The sequence below is a fragment of the Bolinopsis microptera genome, chromosome 1 (genome assembly GCF_026151205.1).
Source record: "Bolinopsis microptera isolate Bmic1 chromosome 1, MBARI_Bmic_1.0, whole genome shotgun sequence".
In the NCBI taxonomy this organism is placed as follows: domain Eukaryota; kingdom Metazoa; phylum Ctenophora; class Tentaculata; order Lobata; family Bolinopsidae; genus Bolinopsis; species Bolinopsis microptera.
Window position 1 is genome coordinate 791,875 of NC_087072.1, and position 16,276 is coordinate 808,150.

The following is a 16,276-nucleotide window of genomic DNA, read 5'->3' on the forward strand; positions in this document are numbered from 1 at the left end:
TTTTACTACTATTCTGTTGGGCATGTAGGCAGGGCTACAATGAGGAGGTTACACGTGACAGGGTTAAATTTGTATACTCTTGGACCTTTCTGACAAGCTTCCTCCCTAGAGAAAACAAAATTGTTACGCCAAGTTTCCTGACAATTAAAGATGCAAACTTACAGAATTACCCTCATAGAAAGCTTTACGATCATATGGGCAGGATGACTGGGATTAGTTTAGCTTGCGAGGGTATTCCCCCGCCCCCCCCCCCCCCCCCAATATAGTACAATTACATCATTAAACACTTTGAGGGTTGTTACGTAATAATTGTTTGGTGAGTCTCCCTCCCCTCAGAGATTAGACTGGGGTATCCTGCTGCTGCGTCTAGTCCGGCACCCCGCTGTGGACAGTACACTAACAACCTCCCTCCCCTCAGAGATTAGACTGGGGTATCCTGCTGCTACGTCTAGTCCGGCACCCCGCTGTGGACAGTACACTAACAACCTCCCCCCCTCAGAGATTAGACTGGGGTATCCTGCTGCTACGTCTAGTCCGGCACCCCGCTGTGGACAGTACACTAACAACCTCCCTCCCCTCAGAGATTAGACTGGGGTATCCTGCTGCTACGTCTAGTCCGGCACCCCGCTGTGGACAGTACACTAACAACCTCCCTCCCCTCAGAGATTAGACTGGGGTATCCTGCTGCTACGTCTAGTCCGGCACCCCGCTGTGGACAGTACACTAACAACCTCCCTCCCCTCAGAGATTAGACTGGGGTATCCTGCTGCTGCGTCTAGTCCGGCACCCCGCTGTGTACAGTACACTAACAACCTCCCTCCCCTCAGAGATTAGACTGGGGTATCCTGCTGCTACGTCTAGTCCGGCACCCCGCTGTGGACAGTACACTAACAACCTCCCTCCCCTCAGAGATTAGACTGGGGTATCCTGCTGCTGCGTCTAGTCCGGCACCCCGCTGTGGACAGTACACTAACAACCTCCCTCCCCTCAGAGATTAGACTGGGGTATCCTGCTGCTGCGTCTAGTCCGGCACCCCGCTGTGGACAGTACACTAACAACCTCCCTCCCCTCAGAGATTAGACTGGGGTATCCTGCTGCTGCATCTAGTCCGGCACCCCGCTGTGGACAGTACACTAACAACCTCCCTCCCCTCAGAGATTAGACTGGGGTATCCTGCTGCTACGTCTAGTCCGGCACCCCGCTGTGGACAGTACACTAACAACCTCCCTCCCCTCAGAGATTAGACTGGGGAATCCTGCTGCTACGTCTAGTCCGGCACCCCGCTGTGGACAGTACACTAACAACCTCCCTCCCCTCAGAGTTTAGACTGGGGTATCCTGCTGCTACGTCTAGTCCGGCACCCCGCTGTGGACAGTACACTAACAACCTCCCTCCCCTCAGAGATTAGACTGGGGTATCCTGCTGCTACGTCTAGTCCGGCACCCCGCTGTGGACAGTCCACTAACAACCTCCCTCCCCTCAGAGATTAGACTGGGGTATCCTGCTGCTGCGTCTAGTCCGGCACCCCGCTGTGGACAGTACACTAACAACCTCCCTCCCCTCAGAGATTAGACTGGGGTATCCTGCTGCTACGTCTAGTCCGGCACCCCGCTGTGGACAGTACACTAACAACCTCCCTCCCCTCAGAGATTAGACTGGGGTATCCTGCTGCTGCGTCTAGTCCGGCACCCCGCTGTGGACAGTACACTAACAAACTCCCTCCCCTCAGAGATTAGACTGGGGTATCCTGCTGCTACGTCTAGTCCGGCACCCCGCTGTGGACAGTACACTAACAACCTCCCTCCCCTCAGAGATTAGACTGGGGTATCCTGCTGTTACGTCTAGTCCGGCACCCCGCTGTGGACAGTACACTAACAACCTCCCTCCCCTCAGAGATTAGACTGGGGTATCCTGCTGCTACGTCTAGTCCGGCACCCCGCTGTGGACAGTACACTAACAACCTCCCTCCCCTCAGAGATTAGACTGGGGTATCCTGCTGCTACGTCTAGTCCGGCACCCCGCTGTGGACAGTACACTAACAACCTCCCCCCCCTCAGAGATTAGACTGGGGTATCCTGCTGCTACGTCTAGTCCGGCACCCCGCTGTGTACAGTACACTAACAACCTCCCTCCCCTCAGAGATTAGACTGGGGTATCCTGCTGCTACGTCTAGTCCGGCACCCCGCTGTGGACAGTACACTAACAACCTCCCTCCCCTCAGAGATTAGACTGGGGTATCCTGCTGCTACGTCTAGTCCGGCACCCCGCTGTGGACAGTACACTAACAACCTCCCTCCCCTCAGAGATTAGACTGGGGTATCCTGCTGCTACGTCTAGTCCGGCACCCCGCTGTGGACAGTACACTAACAACCTCCCTCCCCTCAGAGATTAGACTGGGGTATCCTGCTGCTACGTCTAGTCCGGCACCCCGCTGTGGACAGTACACTAACAACCCCCCTCCCCTCAGAGATTAGACTGGGGTATCCTGCTGCTACGTCTAGTCCGGCACCCCGCTGTGGACAGTACACTAACAACCTCCCTCCCCTCAGAGATTAGACTGGGGTATCCTGCTGCTACGTCTAGTCCGGCACCCCGCTGTGGACAGTACACTAACAACCTCCCTCCCCTCAGAGATTAGACTGGGGTATCCTGCTGCTACGTCTAGTCCGGCACCCCGCTGTGGACAGTCCACTAACAACCTCCCTCCCCTCAGAGATTAGACTGGGGTATCCTGCTGCTGCGTCTAGTCCGGCACCCCGCTGTGGACAGTACACTAACAACCTCCCTCCCCTCAGAGATTAGACTGGGGTATCCTGCTGCTACGTCTAGTCCGGCACCCCGCTGTGGACAGTACACTAACAACCTCCCTCCCCTCAGAGATTAGACTGGGGTATCCTGCTGCTGCGTCTAGTCCGGCACCCCGCTGTGGACAGTACACTAACAAACTCCCTCCCCTCAGAGATTAGACTGGGGTATCCTGCTGCTACGTCTAGTCCGGCACCCCGCTGTGGACAGTACACTAACAACCTCCCTCCCCTCAGAGATTAGACTGGGGTATCCTGCTGTTACGTCTAGTCCGGCACCCCGCTGTGGACAGTACACTAACAACCTCCCTCCCCTCAGAGATTAGACTGGGGTATCCTGCTGCTACGTCTAGTCCGGCACCCCGCTGTGGACAGTACACTAACAACCTCCCTCCCCTCAGAGATTAGACTGGGGTATCCTGCTGCTACGTCTAGTCCGGCACCCCGCTGTGGACAGTACACTAACAACCTCCCTCCCCTCAGAGATTAGACTGGGGTATCCTGCTGCTACGTCTAGTCCGGCACCCCGCTGTGGACAGTACACTAACAACCTCCCTCCCCTCAGAGATTAGACTGGGGTATCCTGCTGCTACGTCTAGTCCGGCACCCCGCTGTGGACACTACACTAACAACCCCCCTCCCCTCAGAGATTAGACTGGGGTATCCTGCTGCTACGTCTAGTCCGGCACCCCGCTGTGGACAGTACACTAATAACCTCCCTCCCCTCAGAGATTAGACTGGGGTATCCTGCTGCTGCGTCTAGTCCGGCACCCCGCTGTGGACAGTACACTAACAACCTCCCTCCCCTCAGAGATTAGACTGGGGTATCCTGCTGCTGCGTCTAGTCCGGCACCCCGCTGTGGACAGTACACTAACAACCTCCCTCCCCTCAGAGATTAGACTGGGGTATCCTGCTGCTACGTCTAGTCCGGCACCCCGCTGTGGACAGTACGCGTCTGGGAGAGGGCATCCTCTTCTTCTCCGTACTGGACATGTTGTCCACTGTGATGGAGCCTCTAGAGACGTGTTGCTATAACACTGAGGACGTTAACGCGAGGACCATGTTCTTCAAGAGGATCTGCAATGAGATCACGATATTGATAACCCCGTCAATATGCAGGTGCGTCGATTTTCTCAGCTTTACAGTTCTTTTTAATTAATTTATGTTTATTGTAAATTATACTTTCTCGTTTACAAAGTACATAACGAAACGTTACATTAGAAAGTACAGCATTTGTAATTTTATAGGTTACGTAATCTACTTCATATCTGTGTAGTAAACATTAAACTATAAACCGTAGAACTAACTTCTTCTTGACACTAATTGTACTCTATAGTACTCTACTAGTAGCAGGGAGGACTTGTAGCAATATCTTATTTTAGCATCTTACGTTATTCTCATATAAAGAGTATTAGAGAGTTAGAGTATTAGTGCCACCAGTCACAGTCTGGGTTATAAGAAATAACGCATTTGTCAAATCTGATAACGACAATATTTAGTTATTCATAAATTTTAATTTAAGTGAAATAACGTGCACAACCAAATTTAGCGGTCTTTCGACAATTCTTCCATATTTGTCTTAACTATAAGGTTTAAGGGCGTTTTCATGTGTCAAACGAATTTAAGTGAGTGCGCTGCAAAAAGTGACGCGACTTTGCTGTGGCCTGTGGCCGTTTAACTGAAGATTAAAATGCATTTTGCAACATTTTTAGATATCGGTCCACAACATTTCAAGTATGTTGGTGTGTAATTTAAAATAGTTGATAAATGAATTTCAAATAGTTGATATACCTGCTAATGTTACCCGCACCAGGTACGACAGCTGTTAAAGATCCCGCTGTACAAACAGGAGATAACAGTAGTCGAACACACCAGCGTTAACGAAGAGTGGTCCCAGAGACCAACCCCGCAGTTCGAGACGCTCTATCCAGGTAATAAGCACTGCCCAGTGCCCTCCTCCCCCAGTGCCCTCTTCCCCAGTGCCCTCCTCCCCAGTGCCCTCCTCCCCAGTGCCCTCCTCCCCAGTGTCCCCTCCCCCAGTGCCCTCATCCCCCAGTGCCCTCCTCTCCCAGTGCCCTCCTCTCCCAGTGCCCTCCTCCCCCAGTGCCCTCCTCCCCCAGTGCCCTCCTCCCCTAGTGCCCTCCTCTCCCAGTGCCATCCTCCCCCAGTGCCCTCCTCCCCCCGTGCCCTCTTCCCCCATTGCCCTCCTCCCCCAGTGCCCTCCTCCCCCAGTGCCCTCCTCCCCCAGTGCCCTCCTCCCCAGTGCCATCCTCCCCAGTGCCCTCCTCCCCAGTGCCCTCTTCCCCCAGTGCCCTCCTCCCCAGTGCCCTCCTCCCCAGTGCCCTCCTACCCAGTGCCCTCCTTCCCCCAGTGCCCCCCTCCCCCAGTGCCCTCCTCCCCCAGTGCCCTCCTCCCCCAGTGCCCTCCTCCCCAGTGCCATCCTCCCCAGTGCCCTCCTCCCCAGTGCCCTCTTCCCCCAGTGCCCTCCTCCCCAGTGCCCTCCTCCCCAGTGCCCTCCTACCCAGTGCCCTCCTTCCCCCAGTGCCCCCCTCCCCCAGTGCCCCCCTCCCCCAGTGCCCTCCTCCCCCAGTGCCCTCCTACCCAGTGCCCTCCTCCCCAGTGCCCTCCTCCCCAGTGCCCTCCTCCCCAGTGCCCTCCTCCCCCAGTGCCCTCCTCCCTCAGTGCCCCCCTCCTCCAGTGCCCTCCTCCCCCAGTGCCCTCCTCTTCCAGTGCCCTCCTCTCCCAATGCCCTCCTCCCCCAGTGCCCTCCTCCCCCAGTGCCCTCCTCCCCCAGTGCCCTCCTCCCCCAGTGCCCTCCTCCCCCAGTGCCCTCTTCCCCCAGTGCCCTCCTCCCCCAGTGCCCTCCTCCCCCAGTGCCCTCCTCCCCCAGTGCCCCCCTCCCCCAGTGCCCTCTCCCCCAGTGCCCTCCTCCCCCAGTGCCCTCCTCCCCCAGTGCCCTCCTCCCCCAGTGCCCTCCTCCCCCAGTGCCCTCTCCCCCAGTGCCCTCCTCCCCCAGTGCCCTCCTCCCCCAGTGCCCTCCTCCCCCAGTGCCCTCCTCCCCCAGTGCCCTCCTCCCCCAGTGCCCTCCTCCCCCAGTGCCCTCCTCCCCCAGTGCCATTAGTGTCATTTAAAAAAATGCTTCCAACACTACAATTTTATTCGAGAGCAAACAATTTGAGGAAATGGATGTAATCAGTAAAATTGTCACTTTAAACCGCTTCCTGTCACTAAAAAGAGTGTTACTTTTTTTCGCTAGGCCAGCCCCTTTGCCATCGGCAAATTTTATTTTCATAATATTGGTTAACATATCAGCGGATGCATTTCATTTCATTTCAAAGAATACTAATTGTATGAATATTTGAATAACGAATGTTACAGCTATTCTACTGAAGATAACTTAGTATAATATGCCCTTAATAGCTTGACTAACTAGTAACTAGGGTAACTAACTAACTAGTAACTAGAGTAACTAGTAACTCCCACCACCCGTAAATTTAGCGCCTGTCTCAGAAATCGAGCCAATCGGTAGCTAGAATCTGAATCATTTATCTGAATTTTTAATAGGTCAAGCCATATTTTTAAAATTGACCTCTTAAAAATATTTTTTATTTAAATTGACGATGTAATGTCTGGTGTTTAAATGAGAGACTTATATAAACTTGTTGCAGAGACTTATTATATTATTCTTCTAATTTAGTATTATAACACCATGCTGAGTTTTAAATCTCTGTACGGAGATTTACAGAGGAGGTATTTAATTTAAATATTGGAGAAGCCAAGGAGAAGGTATTATAATGTTTGTTTAGAACCGATTTGATATTCGAGCAGCCAGGCGACATTTCAAATATTTGATTGGTTAAGTTATCTTCGCGTCATCAACCCCGTCAATTCTGACAGCTATGTTTGAAGCTCAACAATTTATTCGGTACCCTAAGTGTGTGATGCTAAGTGAAATGTTTAAATCCCTAAGATCTACGACATTTTCACCGCAGCTCTGAACTCAGCCGTCAACTTTCTCGCGTGGTAAATACTTCCAGGCTTTTCAGTTAATATGGTTACGTCGTTAAGCAGAGTCGTCACTTGTCAAGCCACTTTTTGACAAGTTTGTGGTTGCAATTTCGGCACTGACTCAAAACTTAACTGACAATCCTGGAAGTATTTAGCATGGAACATGATTGATTGAGGAGCTCCACACAATATGACGTACATGTTAACATATTTCTGTTACAAGAACTGTTGAACAAGTGCACACAGTTGACAGTTGACGTGTGTCTAATGTTGAATCTATGAAGATGTACTTGCGAAGTACCAACTAGTGTCTTTGTTTCAGAGTTAAAGCCTGAAGGGTACGTGCCAGTCAGTAAACACAGTGTGTCCCCATGGGAACTGGTTGAAGGCGCTAAAGGAGGATGCAATGTTGTACCTTGGCAGGAACTGGGCGGTGTCAGATACGACAGACAACCCGACAAAATGGAGGTTTGTACTTTTCACAGCCAGGAACACGTGCTTTGTGTGCAGCAACACGTGCTTTGTGCGCAGTAGCACGTGCTTTGTGCGCAGCAACACCTGCTTTGTGCGCAGTAGCACGTGCTTTGTGCGCAGCAACACATGCTTTGTGCGCAGTAGCACGTGCTTTGTGCGCAGTAGCACGTGCTTTGTGCGCAGCAACATGTGCTTTGTGCGCAGCAACACGTGCTTTATGCGCAGCAACACGTGCTTTGTGTCCACCATAATTTACTTTTTGCTTCATGATATGTCACGTGAGAGACGTGTTTCTCACCAAGTTGTTAATTCAGGAACGGTTAATTGTGAGTTTGCGAGGACACGCCCACGAGCTTCCCTCTCTGGAGCACGAACAAGTCACCATTCCCAACGCCCCTAAACCTAAAGTAGAGCCCCAGGGGGTTCCTCCGCAGCAGTTCCTCAACTTTCAGACTCGCCCTCCTCTAATGATGGTTGATAATCGTTTACTTTAGCAGTTTTAGTTCAATTCTTTGAATCCAATGCTAAGTAACATGAGGTCCTGATTTGCTGAAAAGTTAAGTGATATTTCTGGAAAACACCTCAAATCTTCGAACCAAATCCCTCTAGGCCGGACAACCAAGAATGATCAGACCGATGCAAGCTGCCCACTTCTCTGGGATTATGGGAGCACCAGCCCCAAACGTGACTATTACCCAACAGGGTCCTGTACCTAACTTCAACCCTCACGAAGTGGGTACTATTACCCAGCAAGGCCCGGTACCTAACTTCAATCCTCACGAAGTGGGTACACTTTCTTGCTTCCTTAATTTCAAAAGAATTTATTCTTGTTCGGATAATTTTGATTTTGACAATAAAAACTCAGCTTGAAGCCCGTTCAACTAACTTCCAATTTGTCGCAGCAAGTTCCCGGTCAGTTCCCGTTTGATCAGGGAGCTGGTAGCAAGCCTCAATTCACCCCGACTGTTACCGGGCAACAGCAGATATTCGACAACACTCCTGCTAACTTTATAGATAACCCTGGTAAGTCTAGACAACACTCCTACTCTCTTTATTGGCTTGTGGTTGGTCCCTGAACTAAAGATCATGCAATGTTACTATGGTTACTATGGTTACTGTAGGCAATGCTGAGCTTGAATAACCACCTTATTTGGGGGTCGTGTAATGAGCATTTCATCGCGGGTGTCGCCTGTTGATTAGGAAGTAGGAACCTAATTAGACTGTCTAGGGCACCCTATTAGTGGTTTGCAGCACCCTGACCTGCTGTCACCTGACTTCCAGCAGCAGGATCTGATTAACAGCTCACTACGCCCACTGACTAAATAGCGGGTATAGGACAGGAAGGCAGCGGAAACGAGGGCGGTATTTTCCTAAAAAGGGGAAACGAGGGCGGTATTTTCCTAAAAAGGGGAAACGAGTGCGGTATTTTCCTAAAAAGGGGAAACGAGGGCGGAACACGTCATGATTGATACTCACTTTAACATGGGCACGTCCTAGTTGTCGAGTTTTTAACTGAAGTCATTTTGTTACCTTTTTTGTACACCCTGTAGATATATAATAATGCTTGTGATGAAACTACTACCGTTACCATGGTTACCTAATCTCCTAGGTGGTATGGTGAGGACCCAGTACTCCGGACAGAGAATGATGATACCCCAGAGGATGACTGAGGAACAGAAGAGACAGCTGATGGAGAGTCAGCAGCAGAAGGTCCGGCTTCAGGGTCACCCAGGCATGGTGTTCCAGACAGCTCAGCCTCCTGGTAACCATGGTAACGGTCAGCCTCCCACCGGTCCCGGAGCACAGGCTCCCCCTCCTTATCTTCAGCAACACTTAGCTAACCCTAACCTGGCTGGTGCCGGTATGGAAGGAGGAGGAAACATGATGAACCCTGGCATGATGAACCAGCCTCCCCCTCATCAGTTCCTGCACAGACCGGTAATTTCTCTTTTAGATTCCTACCTTTGTTCTTATCTCTGATTTATGGTGTTTTTAACGTGGAGGCGTGTCTAAGGTAGTAAAATAAACTTATGACATTAGTGCACCAATCTCAGTCAGAACGTATCTTAACTAAGCTAACTCCCCTTCCTTCAGATGATGGCACAGCGACCCCCAATGTCCCTGCCCGTTTCCATGGCTCCCATTTCCTCTGGAAACATGTCCCTACCCCCTTCGAACCCTGGCTTCAGTCAAACTTCCTTCTTCGATCAGCAGTTCACCTGAGCTGCTGTTACCATGGTTACTGAGCTGTCAGACACTTACCAGATAGAATATTGACATCATTTTGTGGGTTTAATTAATGTGAATTGTTGTAAGCTGATGAACTCTCACACGTTACTACGAGATAGTAATTAATTAACATTCAATTAAAAGACAAATATCACCTTGACGGATTAACTTTCTTTAAATACTTTTACAGATATTGAATGCTGACCTTATTTGTTGTTGCTATACATGATACTATACTATTGTTTTACTAAATAATTTATTTTATAAATCAACTGAACATCAAATTTCTGAGTATCCTTTGTTGGCCGGCTCGTGCTCGAACAAAATTGGATATGAAAATTGTACTACGAATATTTTGGAACTAATAATGATCAGCAATCGGTACACAAATAAGGAAACGAATGATATATCAGAATTAAATCATTAATTCTGACATTTTCACCATCTTTCGGGGAATTTAATAAAGCAATCATTTATAAAACTTTTTTATTTTAAAGACCCGAGGGCCACCCTTAAGGGCTTTGAAACAGTTATCAATTATTGTTTTATTAGGTTCCCCGAAAGACCGAATATTATTCCAAAGAATGTATGGGATAGTTGATGGTGTGCTCTCACTCTCAGGCTTGCTTCACCCGTCTTCATGACAATTTCCCACTAATTCCTGTATAATTTGCTGATTTCCGAGAAAGCTACTCGACTAATTGGAGAGACGTGATTTTAGCATTCTCCAAACCCCAGCTCACTATACTTGTTATACTAGGAATCTAGGAAACTAAAACTTTCTCAGAATATGGAACGCTTACTCTTAGTCTTAGCTACGTACTGCATTCTTCTTCCTACTTAACTCTCGCGTATCATTTGAAACGAAGCCAGCCGATTTTTATTTGTCCATCTAACATTGGTTAACACAGTACTGTTCACTGCTGTGTCTCTGTTACTTAGGATAACCAGAGATATTTGACAGATTTAAAGTTACTCGCACATTTGCATTGTATCGTCCAGGCGAACAGATTTTCTTTACTCAGAAGCCTTTTACAGTGTTTTAGTAGTGTTTTTTACTGTTGAACTACTACAACAAGTAGTAAAAACTACTCGGACTCCTTTCTTCATCCTGAGTGCTTTGTGTCCTTTACATTCTCAGTTGATCTAAAACAGTTTTGAACATCTTGTATAATTATGTGCTTTTTTATTTTTGCCCCACAGTATGATGGTTAAATGTAATTTTCCTGTGAAGTAACTGATCAAAAGTCAAAACCGTTTTTACTGGCTAATTGTTAGGCAAAACAGGGTTATTCGGGTGCCGCGCTTACAATTGGCTGGGAATGGGACTGATTAATTAATATGCTAGTGCTACAAGTGTAGTTCAATAAACCTCTCTCTAGAGCAGGAGAATGGGTTACAACTTCCGACCACCTGGTGTTCTGGAGAGACTGTTCCAAGTAAAAACAGCGGACACAGGAGAAAAGACAGAGCTCAAGAGGTGCCTGACTTTGTTCCCTCTCATGGTACAGGGTCTCGCTCACATGCTCGGTGCAGGTTAGTGCGGAGGGGGGGGCTCCATCAGAGGGGGGCTCACATGCTCGGTGCAGGTTAGTGCTGAGGGGGGGGGGGGGGCACCATCAGAGGGGGCTCACATGCTCGGTGCAGGTTAGTGCTGAGGGGGGGGGGGCTCCATCAGAGGGGGGCTCACATGCTCGGTGCAGGTTAGTGCTGAGGGGGGCTCACATGCTCGGTGCAGGTTAGTGCTGAGGGGGGGGGGGGGGCTCCATCAGAGGGGGGCTCACATGCTCGGTGCAGGTTAGTACTGAGGGTGGGCTCCATCAGAGGGGGGCTCACATGCTCGGTGCAGGTTAGTGCTGAGGGGGGGGGGGGGGGGGGCTCCATCAGAGGGGGCTCACATGCTCGGTGCAGGTTAGTGCTGAGGGGGGGGGGGGGCTCCATCAGAGGGGGGCTCACATGCTCGGTGCAGGTTAGTGCTGAGGGGGGGGGGCTCCATCAGAGGGGGGCTCACATGCTCGGTGCAGGTTAGTGCTGAGGGGGGGGGGGGCTCCATCAGAGGGGGGCTCACATGCTCGGTGCAGGTTAGTGATGAGGGGGGGGGCTCCATCAGAGGGGGGCTCACATGCTCGGTGCAGGTTAGTGCTGAGGGGGGGGGGGCTCCATCAGAGGGGGGCTCACATGCTCGGTGCAGGTTAGTGCTGAGGGGGGGGGGCTCCATCAAAGGGGGGCTCACATGCTCGGTGCAGGTTAGTACTGAGGGTGGGCTCCATCAGAGGGGGGCTCACATGCTCGGTGCAGGTTAGTACTGAGGGTGGGCTCCATCAGAGGGGGGCTCACATGCTCGGTGCAGGTTAGTGCTGAGGGGGGGGGCTCCATCAGAGGGGGCTCACATGCTCGGTGCAGGTTAGTGCTGAGGGGGGGGGCTCCATCAGAGGGATGCTCACATGCTCGGTGCAGGTTAGTGCTGAGGGGGGGGGGGCTCCATCAGAGGGGGGCTCACATGCTCGGTGCAGGTTAGTGCTGAGGGGGGGGGGCTCCATCAGAGGGGGGCTCACATGCTCGGTGCAGGTTAGTGCTGAAGGGGGGGGGGGGGGCTCCATCAGAGGGGGGCTCACATGCTCGGTGCAGGTTAGTGCTGAGGGGGGGGGCTCCATCAGAGGGATGCTCACATGCTCGGTGCAGGTTAGTGCTGAGGGGGGGGGCTCCATCAGAGGGGGGCTCACATGCTCGGTGCAGGTTAGTGCTGAGGGGGGGGGGGGGCTCCATCAGAGGGGGGCTCACATGCTCGGTGCAGGTTAGTGCTGAGGGGGGGGGCTCCATCAGAGGGGGGCTCACATGCTCGGTGCAGGTTAGTGCTGAGGGGGGGGGCTCCATCAGAGGGATGCTCACATGCTCGGTGCAGGTTAGTGCTGAGGGGGGGGGCTCCATCAGAGGGGGGCTCACATGCTCGGTGCAGGTTAGTGCTGAGGGGGGGGGGCTCCATCAGAGGGATGCTCACATGCCCGGTGCAGGTTAGTGCTGAGGGGGGGGGGGGCTCACATGCTCGGTGCAGGTTAGTGCTGAGGGGGGGGGGCTCACATGCTCGGTGCAGGTTAGTGCTGAGGGGGGGGCTCCATCAGAGGGATGCTCACGTGCTCGGTGCAGGTACCCACTTCTAGTTCTATCATTGGGAAATTTGTTTGTGAAAACAATTATTTACTCACAAAACAGAAACTTTAGCTGCTAACAATTACAATTCTATTTTCACCGTTAATTGTCTAGTTGTCATGGTAACACCGTTCAAATCACGATTTCAGGGATATTTGTGATAACACCTTCGATTATACAGTCAGTGGCAGGACCTGCCACCTGTATCAGCTATCTTCTATCTGGACTAGCTGCTGGCTTGTCTGTAATCTGCTACTCGGATCTTGCTTCTAGGTTTGTCTGACCGTGTGATAATACTATTAATAGTTTCCCTAATTTGACATGGTTTCCAAGACACTTACTGGGGTCCCCAGGTAACGAGACCCCTGCCCACTGTTTAACATGTTTAACTGCCCACTGTATAACTTGTTTAACTGCCTACTGTTTAACATTTCTAATTTCAGGTATTCGTGCTCCGGTTCAGCTTACGTTTACACTTACTTCTCACTTGGAGAATGTGCTGCAGCAATAATCGGTTTCTTCCTGATCGGAGAGTTGATCATTCAGTCCCCCATGTTAACCCTGGGGTTAGCTGACAACATCGACCTCTTTATCTTTAACGGGACTGTCCATGCTTGGGAGGGGGAGTACTTCCCCGCCTGGTTCCTCAACACAGAACTGATAGCTATCGGAACTATGGTCTGTTTCACTGTTATCAACTTGTATGGGATTAAGATTGTTGCTTATATCAACATAGCAATAGCGGGTGTGTCCGTGCTCACTCTCTTTACCTTCTGTGGAGTAGCTCTTGCTAAAGGCAGTGTAGAGAATCTATACAAAGTCGTTAACCCGGAAGACGGAAGAACGGGATTTGCTCCCTTCGGCTTCTCGGGCATCTTGTCCGGTGCTGGGATTGCATTCTTCGCCTTTGTAGGACTGGAAGCAGTTGTAACCCTGGGGGAGGAGGCGGTTAATCCTAAGAGGGATCTGCCCAGGGCTACTATTGGTTCCTTCTTGATGGTGCTGGTGCTTTATGTGCTCACTGCATTTTCAATTGCTTTCTTTGTGCCTTGGTATGAACTTAGTGGGAACACGGGGCTTATTGGTTCACTTCGAAACAGAGGTAAAACTTAATGTTGACTCTTAACTCTTAAAACAAGTATGTCTATTATCTAAATAGAAGTATGTTCCTATAACTAAGGTTAACACCCAGCTTTGATCACTGCATCATGACAAGCTTTACTTGTAATACTAATATCTAGGTTACTAAACATAACATTTTGTCCAGGTTTCAAAGCAGCAGAGTACATCCTAACAGTTGGTCTGATATTCACTGTATTTGCCTGCGGACTCTGCAACCTGACAACAGTGGTCCGAGTGGTGTATTCAGTAGCTGAAGATGGTCTGGTCTTCTCTTTTCTTAGCGTTGTTAACAAGAGGACCCAGGTTCCCATGTGGAATGTGCTTGTGTGCGGGATCCTGGGTATTGGGACCAGCATTGTTTACGATTTTGATACTCTGAGTCATATGGTAAATTAAAATTGTGTTCTGAATCGTTGTAATGCAGTAGTTTGAGTTAAGGTATTTCAGGAAAGTGATCCCTTCCGGCTGACGTTAATTCGCAGGGTTGAGGGTGCTATTTTGAAATGTACAGATCAACTCTACTAACATAGAACTCTCCAGATCTCGGGCGGCACACTGATGCTAACTGATACTAACATAGAACTTTGCAGATCTCGGGCGGCACACTGATGGTGTTCATGCTGACAGCAGTAGCTGTGATGATCCTCTCCTACGACACCAGCGACCGGGAGTTACCGGTGACTAAGTCGGAGAAAACACGGCTAATACCTCTGCCACAAGGTCGCTTCAACATTAGCACCTCACGAAAGAGACACTTCATCATCTGCCAGACTGTGTTCTTCCTATCAGCTATACTCCTTTCATGTCTCCTAACTTACTTCACCCAAACCACCTTGATAATCTGTATGGAGTGTGTCCTGTTTCTCATGATACTTACTAGCCTCTCTTTGATCCGGCTCAACATCCCTCTAAAAGAAGGGGAGGATTCCCTCTCTTTTAAAAGTCCCTTTAAGCCGTTTGTCCAGGGATTCTCAATCTTAATCAACCTGCTCCTGCTGCTTCACCTGAAACCTGTTGCTTTGCAGCAACTATCCATATACGCCGCCGTGGGACTTGTCGTTTATCTTTGTTACGGAATTTTCTTCTCCAAGATAACTAACCGGAAACAGAACCAGTTCCTGATACAGCTAACAGCTGAGTGTGAGGATACCGACAAACTGGTCCCGGATACTGCTGATGGACTCCCGAAGTTACTTTCATTTGAAAAGTCACTGTGAGTGTGACCGATGCGTTGAGAGCATTGTCCAGTACTTACACAGTCGCCTCATTGCAGAGACTATTCATGACTGCTGGGTGCGCGATTTCTCGACAGATTTGAGGCACTACTACTACATTGTACATACTTCAAATACTGAAATGCATCAGATATTTTATCAACGGCTAGGAGAATTATGGACGGGTAAATTCGGCGGAATTTTGAAAACCCGCCCCATTATGCTGTGTGTTGTGGTGGTGGTGGTGATGGGCTAGGCGCGGTGGTGATGGGCTAGTATGTCCAAGTTTAAGTCAGATTTTCCGAAGATTTCTTCTCTCGTCCTGATCGTTGCAGGGCACCGAATCCAGTGTGGTACTGTTTCTTCTTCTTCTCCGCAACGGGGACAAGTTGCACTCTTTGTAGAGTCGATCCTATTTTTGTAGTGGGACAGGTGAAGGCAATGGCCTGCTCTGAGTTGTGCTAGCAGCGCTCCGTCTTTCCTGCTCTCTATTTTACTGTCCGCTCTTTTTCTGTTGTATCCCTTGTAAGTCTGGGAGACCAGGTGGTGTTGGGGGTCGCTATCCTTGATGTGAGCCTTTGCTACTGCTCTGGCTACTCCGTATGAGATTGTAGACTGTCCTTGGCCCAGGTCCGGGAGTTGTGCTGCTTCCTTTGCTGCTTGGTCAGCGTTCCCAGGAATGTTGGAGTGGCCGGGAATCCAGTGCAGGTACGTTGTCCCATGGAGTGATTCCAGAGTTTTCCTGATATCCTGTGTGTCTGGGTTCAGGCTATCGATGCTAGTCAGTAATGCCTGGCTATCAGAGCATATGATGGTGTCATCATACTTCTGGTTCTCTGTCATCCATTTCAGGGCTTCCGTAAGTGCAGTTTTCTCCTCACCATAGGAGCAGGTGAACTTATTTCCCTTCTTTTTTATGGTCTCCAGTATAACGGGGTTAGCTGCTGACCCTGTGGCGATAACTGCTGCTGTGTGTTGTCATACGTTGTATACCTCTCTTGTAGTTGTAGGTTTATAACCTACCAGGACCCGCGCCGAGTTGGACTTAATATTTGAAACAAATATTTTACGAGTATCACCCGTTAATACCTCTCTCGTGTGTCAAGCAGTTTGCAGGTCGTGATTTTATCTGTGACACAATGTTTCACTTTTATTCGCAATTTGTTTTACCAGGCGTGCTCAGAGGTTAATAAATAAAGCCCAAATTAACTTATTTGTTTAATTTTAAACATTAAAGAATGAAATTAAAATTGTAAAATTGTAATTTATCATATCAA

At 50.0% G+C, this 16,276-nt stretch overlaps 2 protein-coding genes across 3 annotated transcripts in view; both read left to right on the plus strand.

Moving 5' to 3' along the window:
• The window catches only part of LOC134816918 (transcription activator BRG1-like), a 762,051-nt gene extending 752,254 nt beyond the window's left edge, over positions 1–9,797 (plus strand). The window contains exons 6-13 of one of the 2 annotated variants that reach the window (XM_063825969.1): positions 3,698–3,924; positions 4,619–4,736; positions 7,136–7,281; positions 7,602–7,760; positions 7,897–8,070; positions 8,190–8,310; positions 8,897–9,225; positions 9,382–9,797. In XM_063825969.1, the coding sequence (XP_063682039.1) occupies positions 3,919–3,924; positions 4,619–4,736; positions 7,136–7,281; positions 7,602–7,760; positions 7,897–8,070; positions 8,190–8,310; positions 8,897–9,225; positions 9,382–9,510 (1,182 nt within the window). In that variant the 5' untranslated portion in view covers positions 3,698–3,918 and the 3' untranslated portion in view covers positions 9,511–9,797. Of the gene's footprint in view, positions 1–3,697; positions 3,925–4,618; positions 4,737–7,135; positions 7,282–7,601; positions 7,761–7,896; positions 8,071–8,189; positions 8,311–8,896; positions 9,226–9,381 lie in introns of those variants that run through there. The other variant, XM_063825977.1, reaches the window with a different exon arrangement.
• Positions 9,798–10,902: 1,105 nt separating this feature from the next.
• Positions 10,903–16,276, plus strand: LOC134813837 (solute carrier family 7 member 14-like). Its single transcript, XM_063821718.1, has 6 exons — positions 10,903–11,052; positions 12,813–12,936; positions 13,107–13,765; positions 13,931–14,172; positions 14,376–15,184; positions 16,173–16,276. The coding sequence occupies exons 1-5, from the start codon at positions 10,908–10,910 to the stop codon at positions 15,000–15,002; spliced, it is 1,797 nt and encodes a 598-aa protein (XP_063677788.1). The 5' UTR covers positions 10,903–10,907; the 3' UTR covers positions 15,003–15,184; positions 16,173–16,276.

Coding starts and splice junctions, on each gene's coding strand:
- LOC134813837 (XM_063821718.1), top strand. CDS start 10,908: ATGGGTTACAACTTCCGACCACCTGGTGTTCTGGAGAGACTGTTCCAA. Junction 11,053..12,812: donor CGCTCACATGCTCGGTGCAG/GTTAGTGCGGAG, acceptor TCACGATTTCAG/GGATATTTGTGATAACACCT. Junction 12,937..13,106: donor TACTCGGATCTTGCTTCTAG/GTTTGTCTGACC, acceptor TTCTAATTTCAG/GTATTCGTGCTCCGGTTCAG.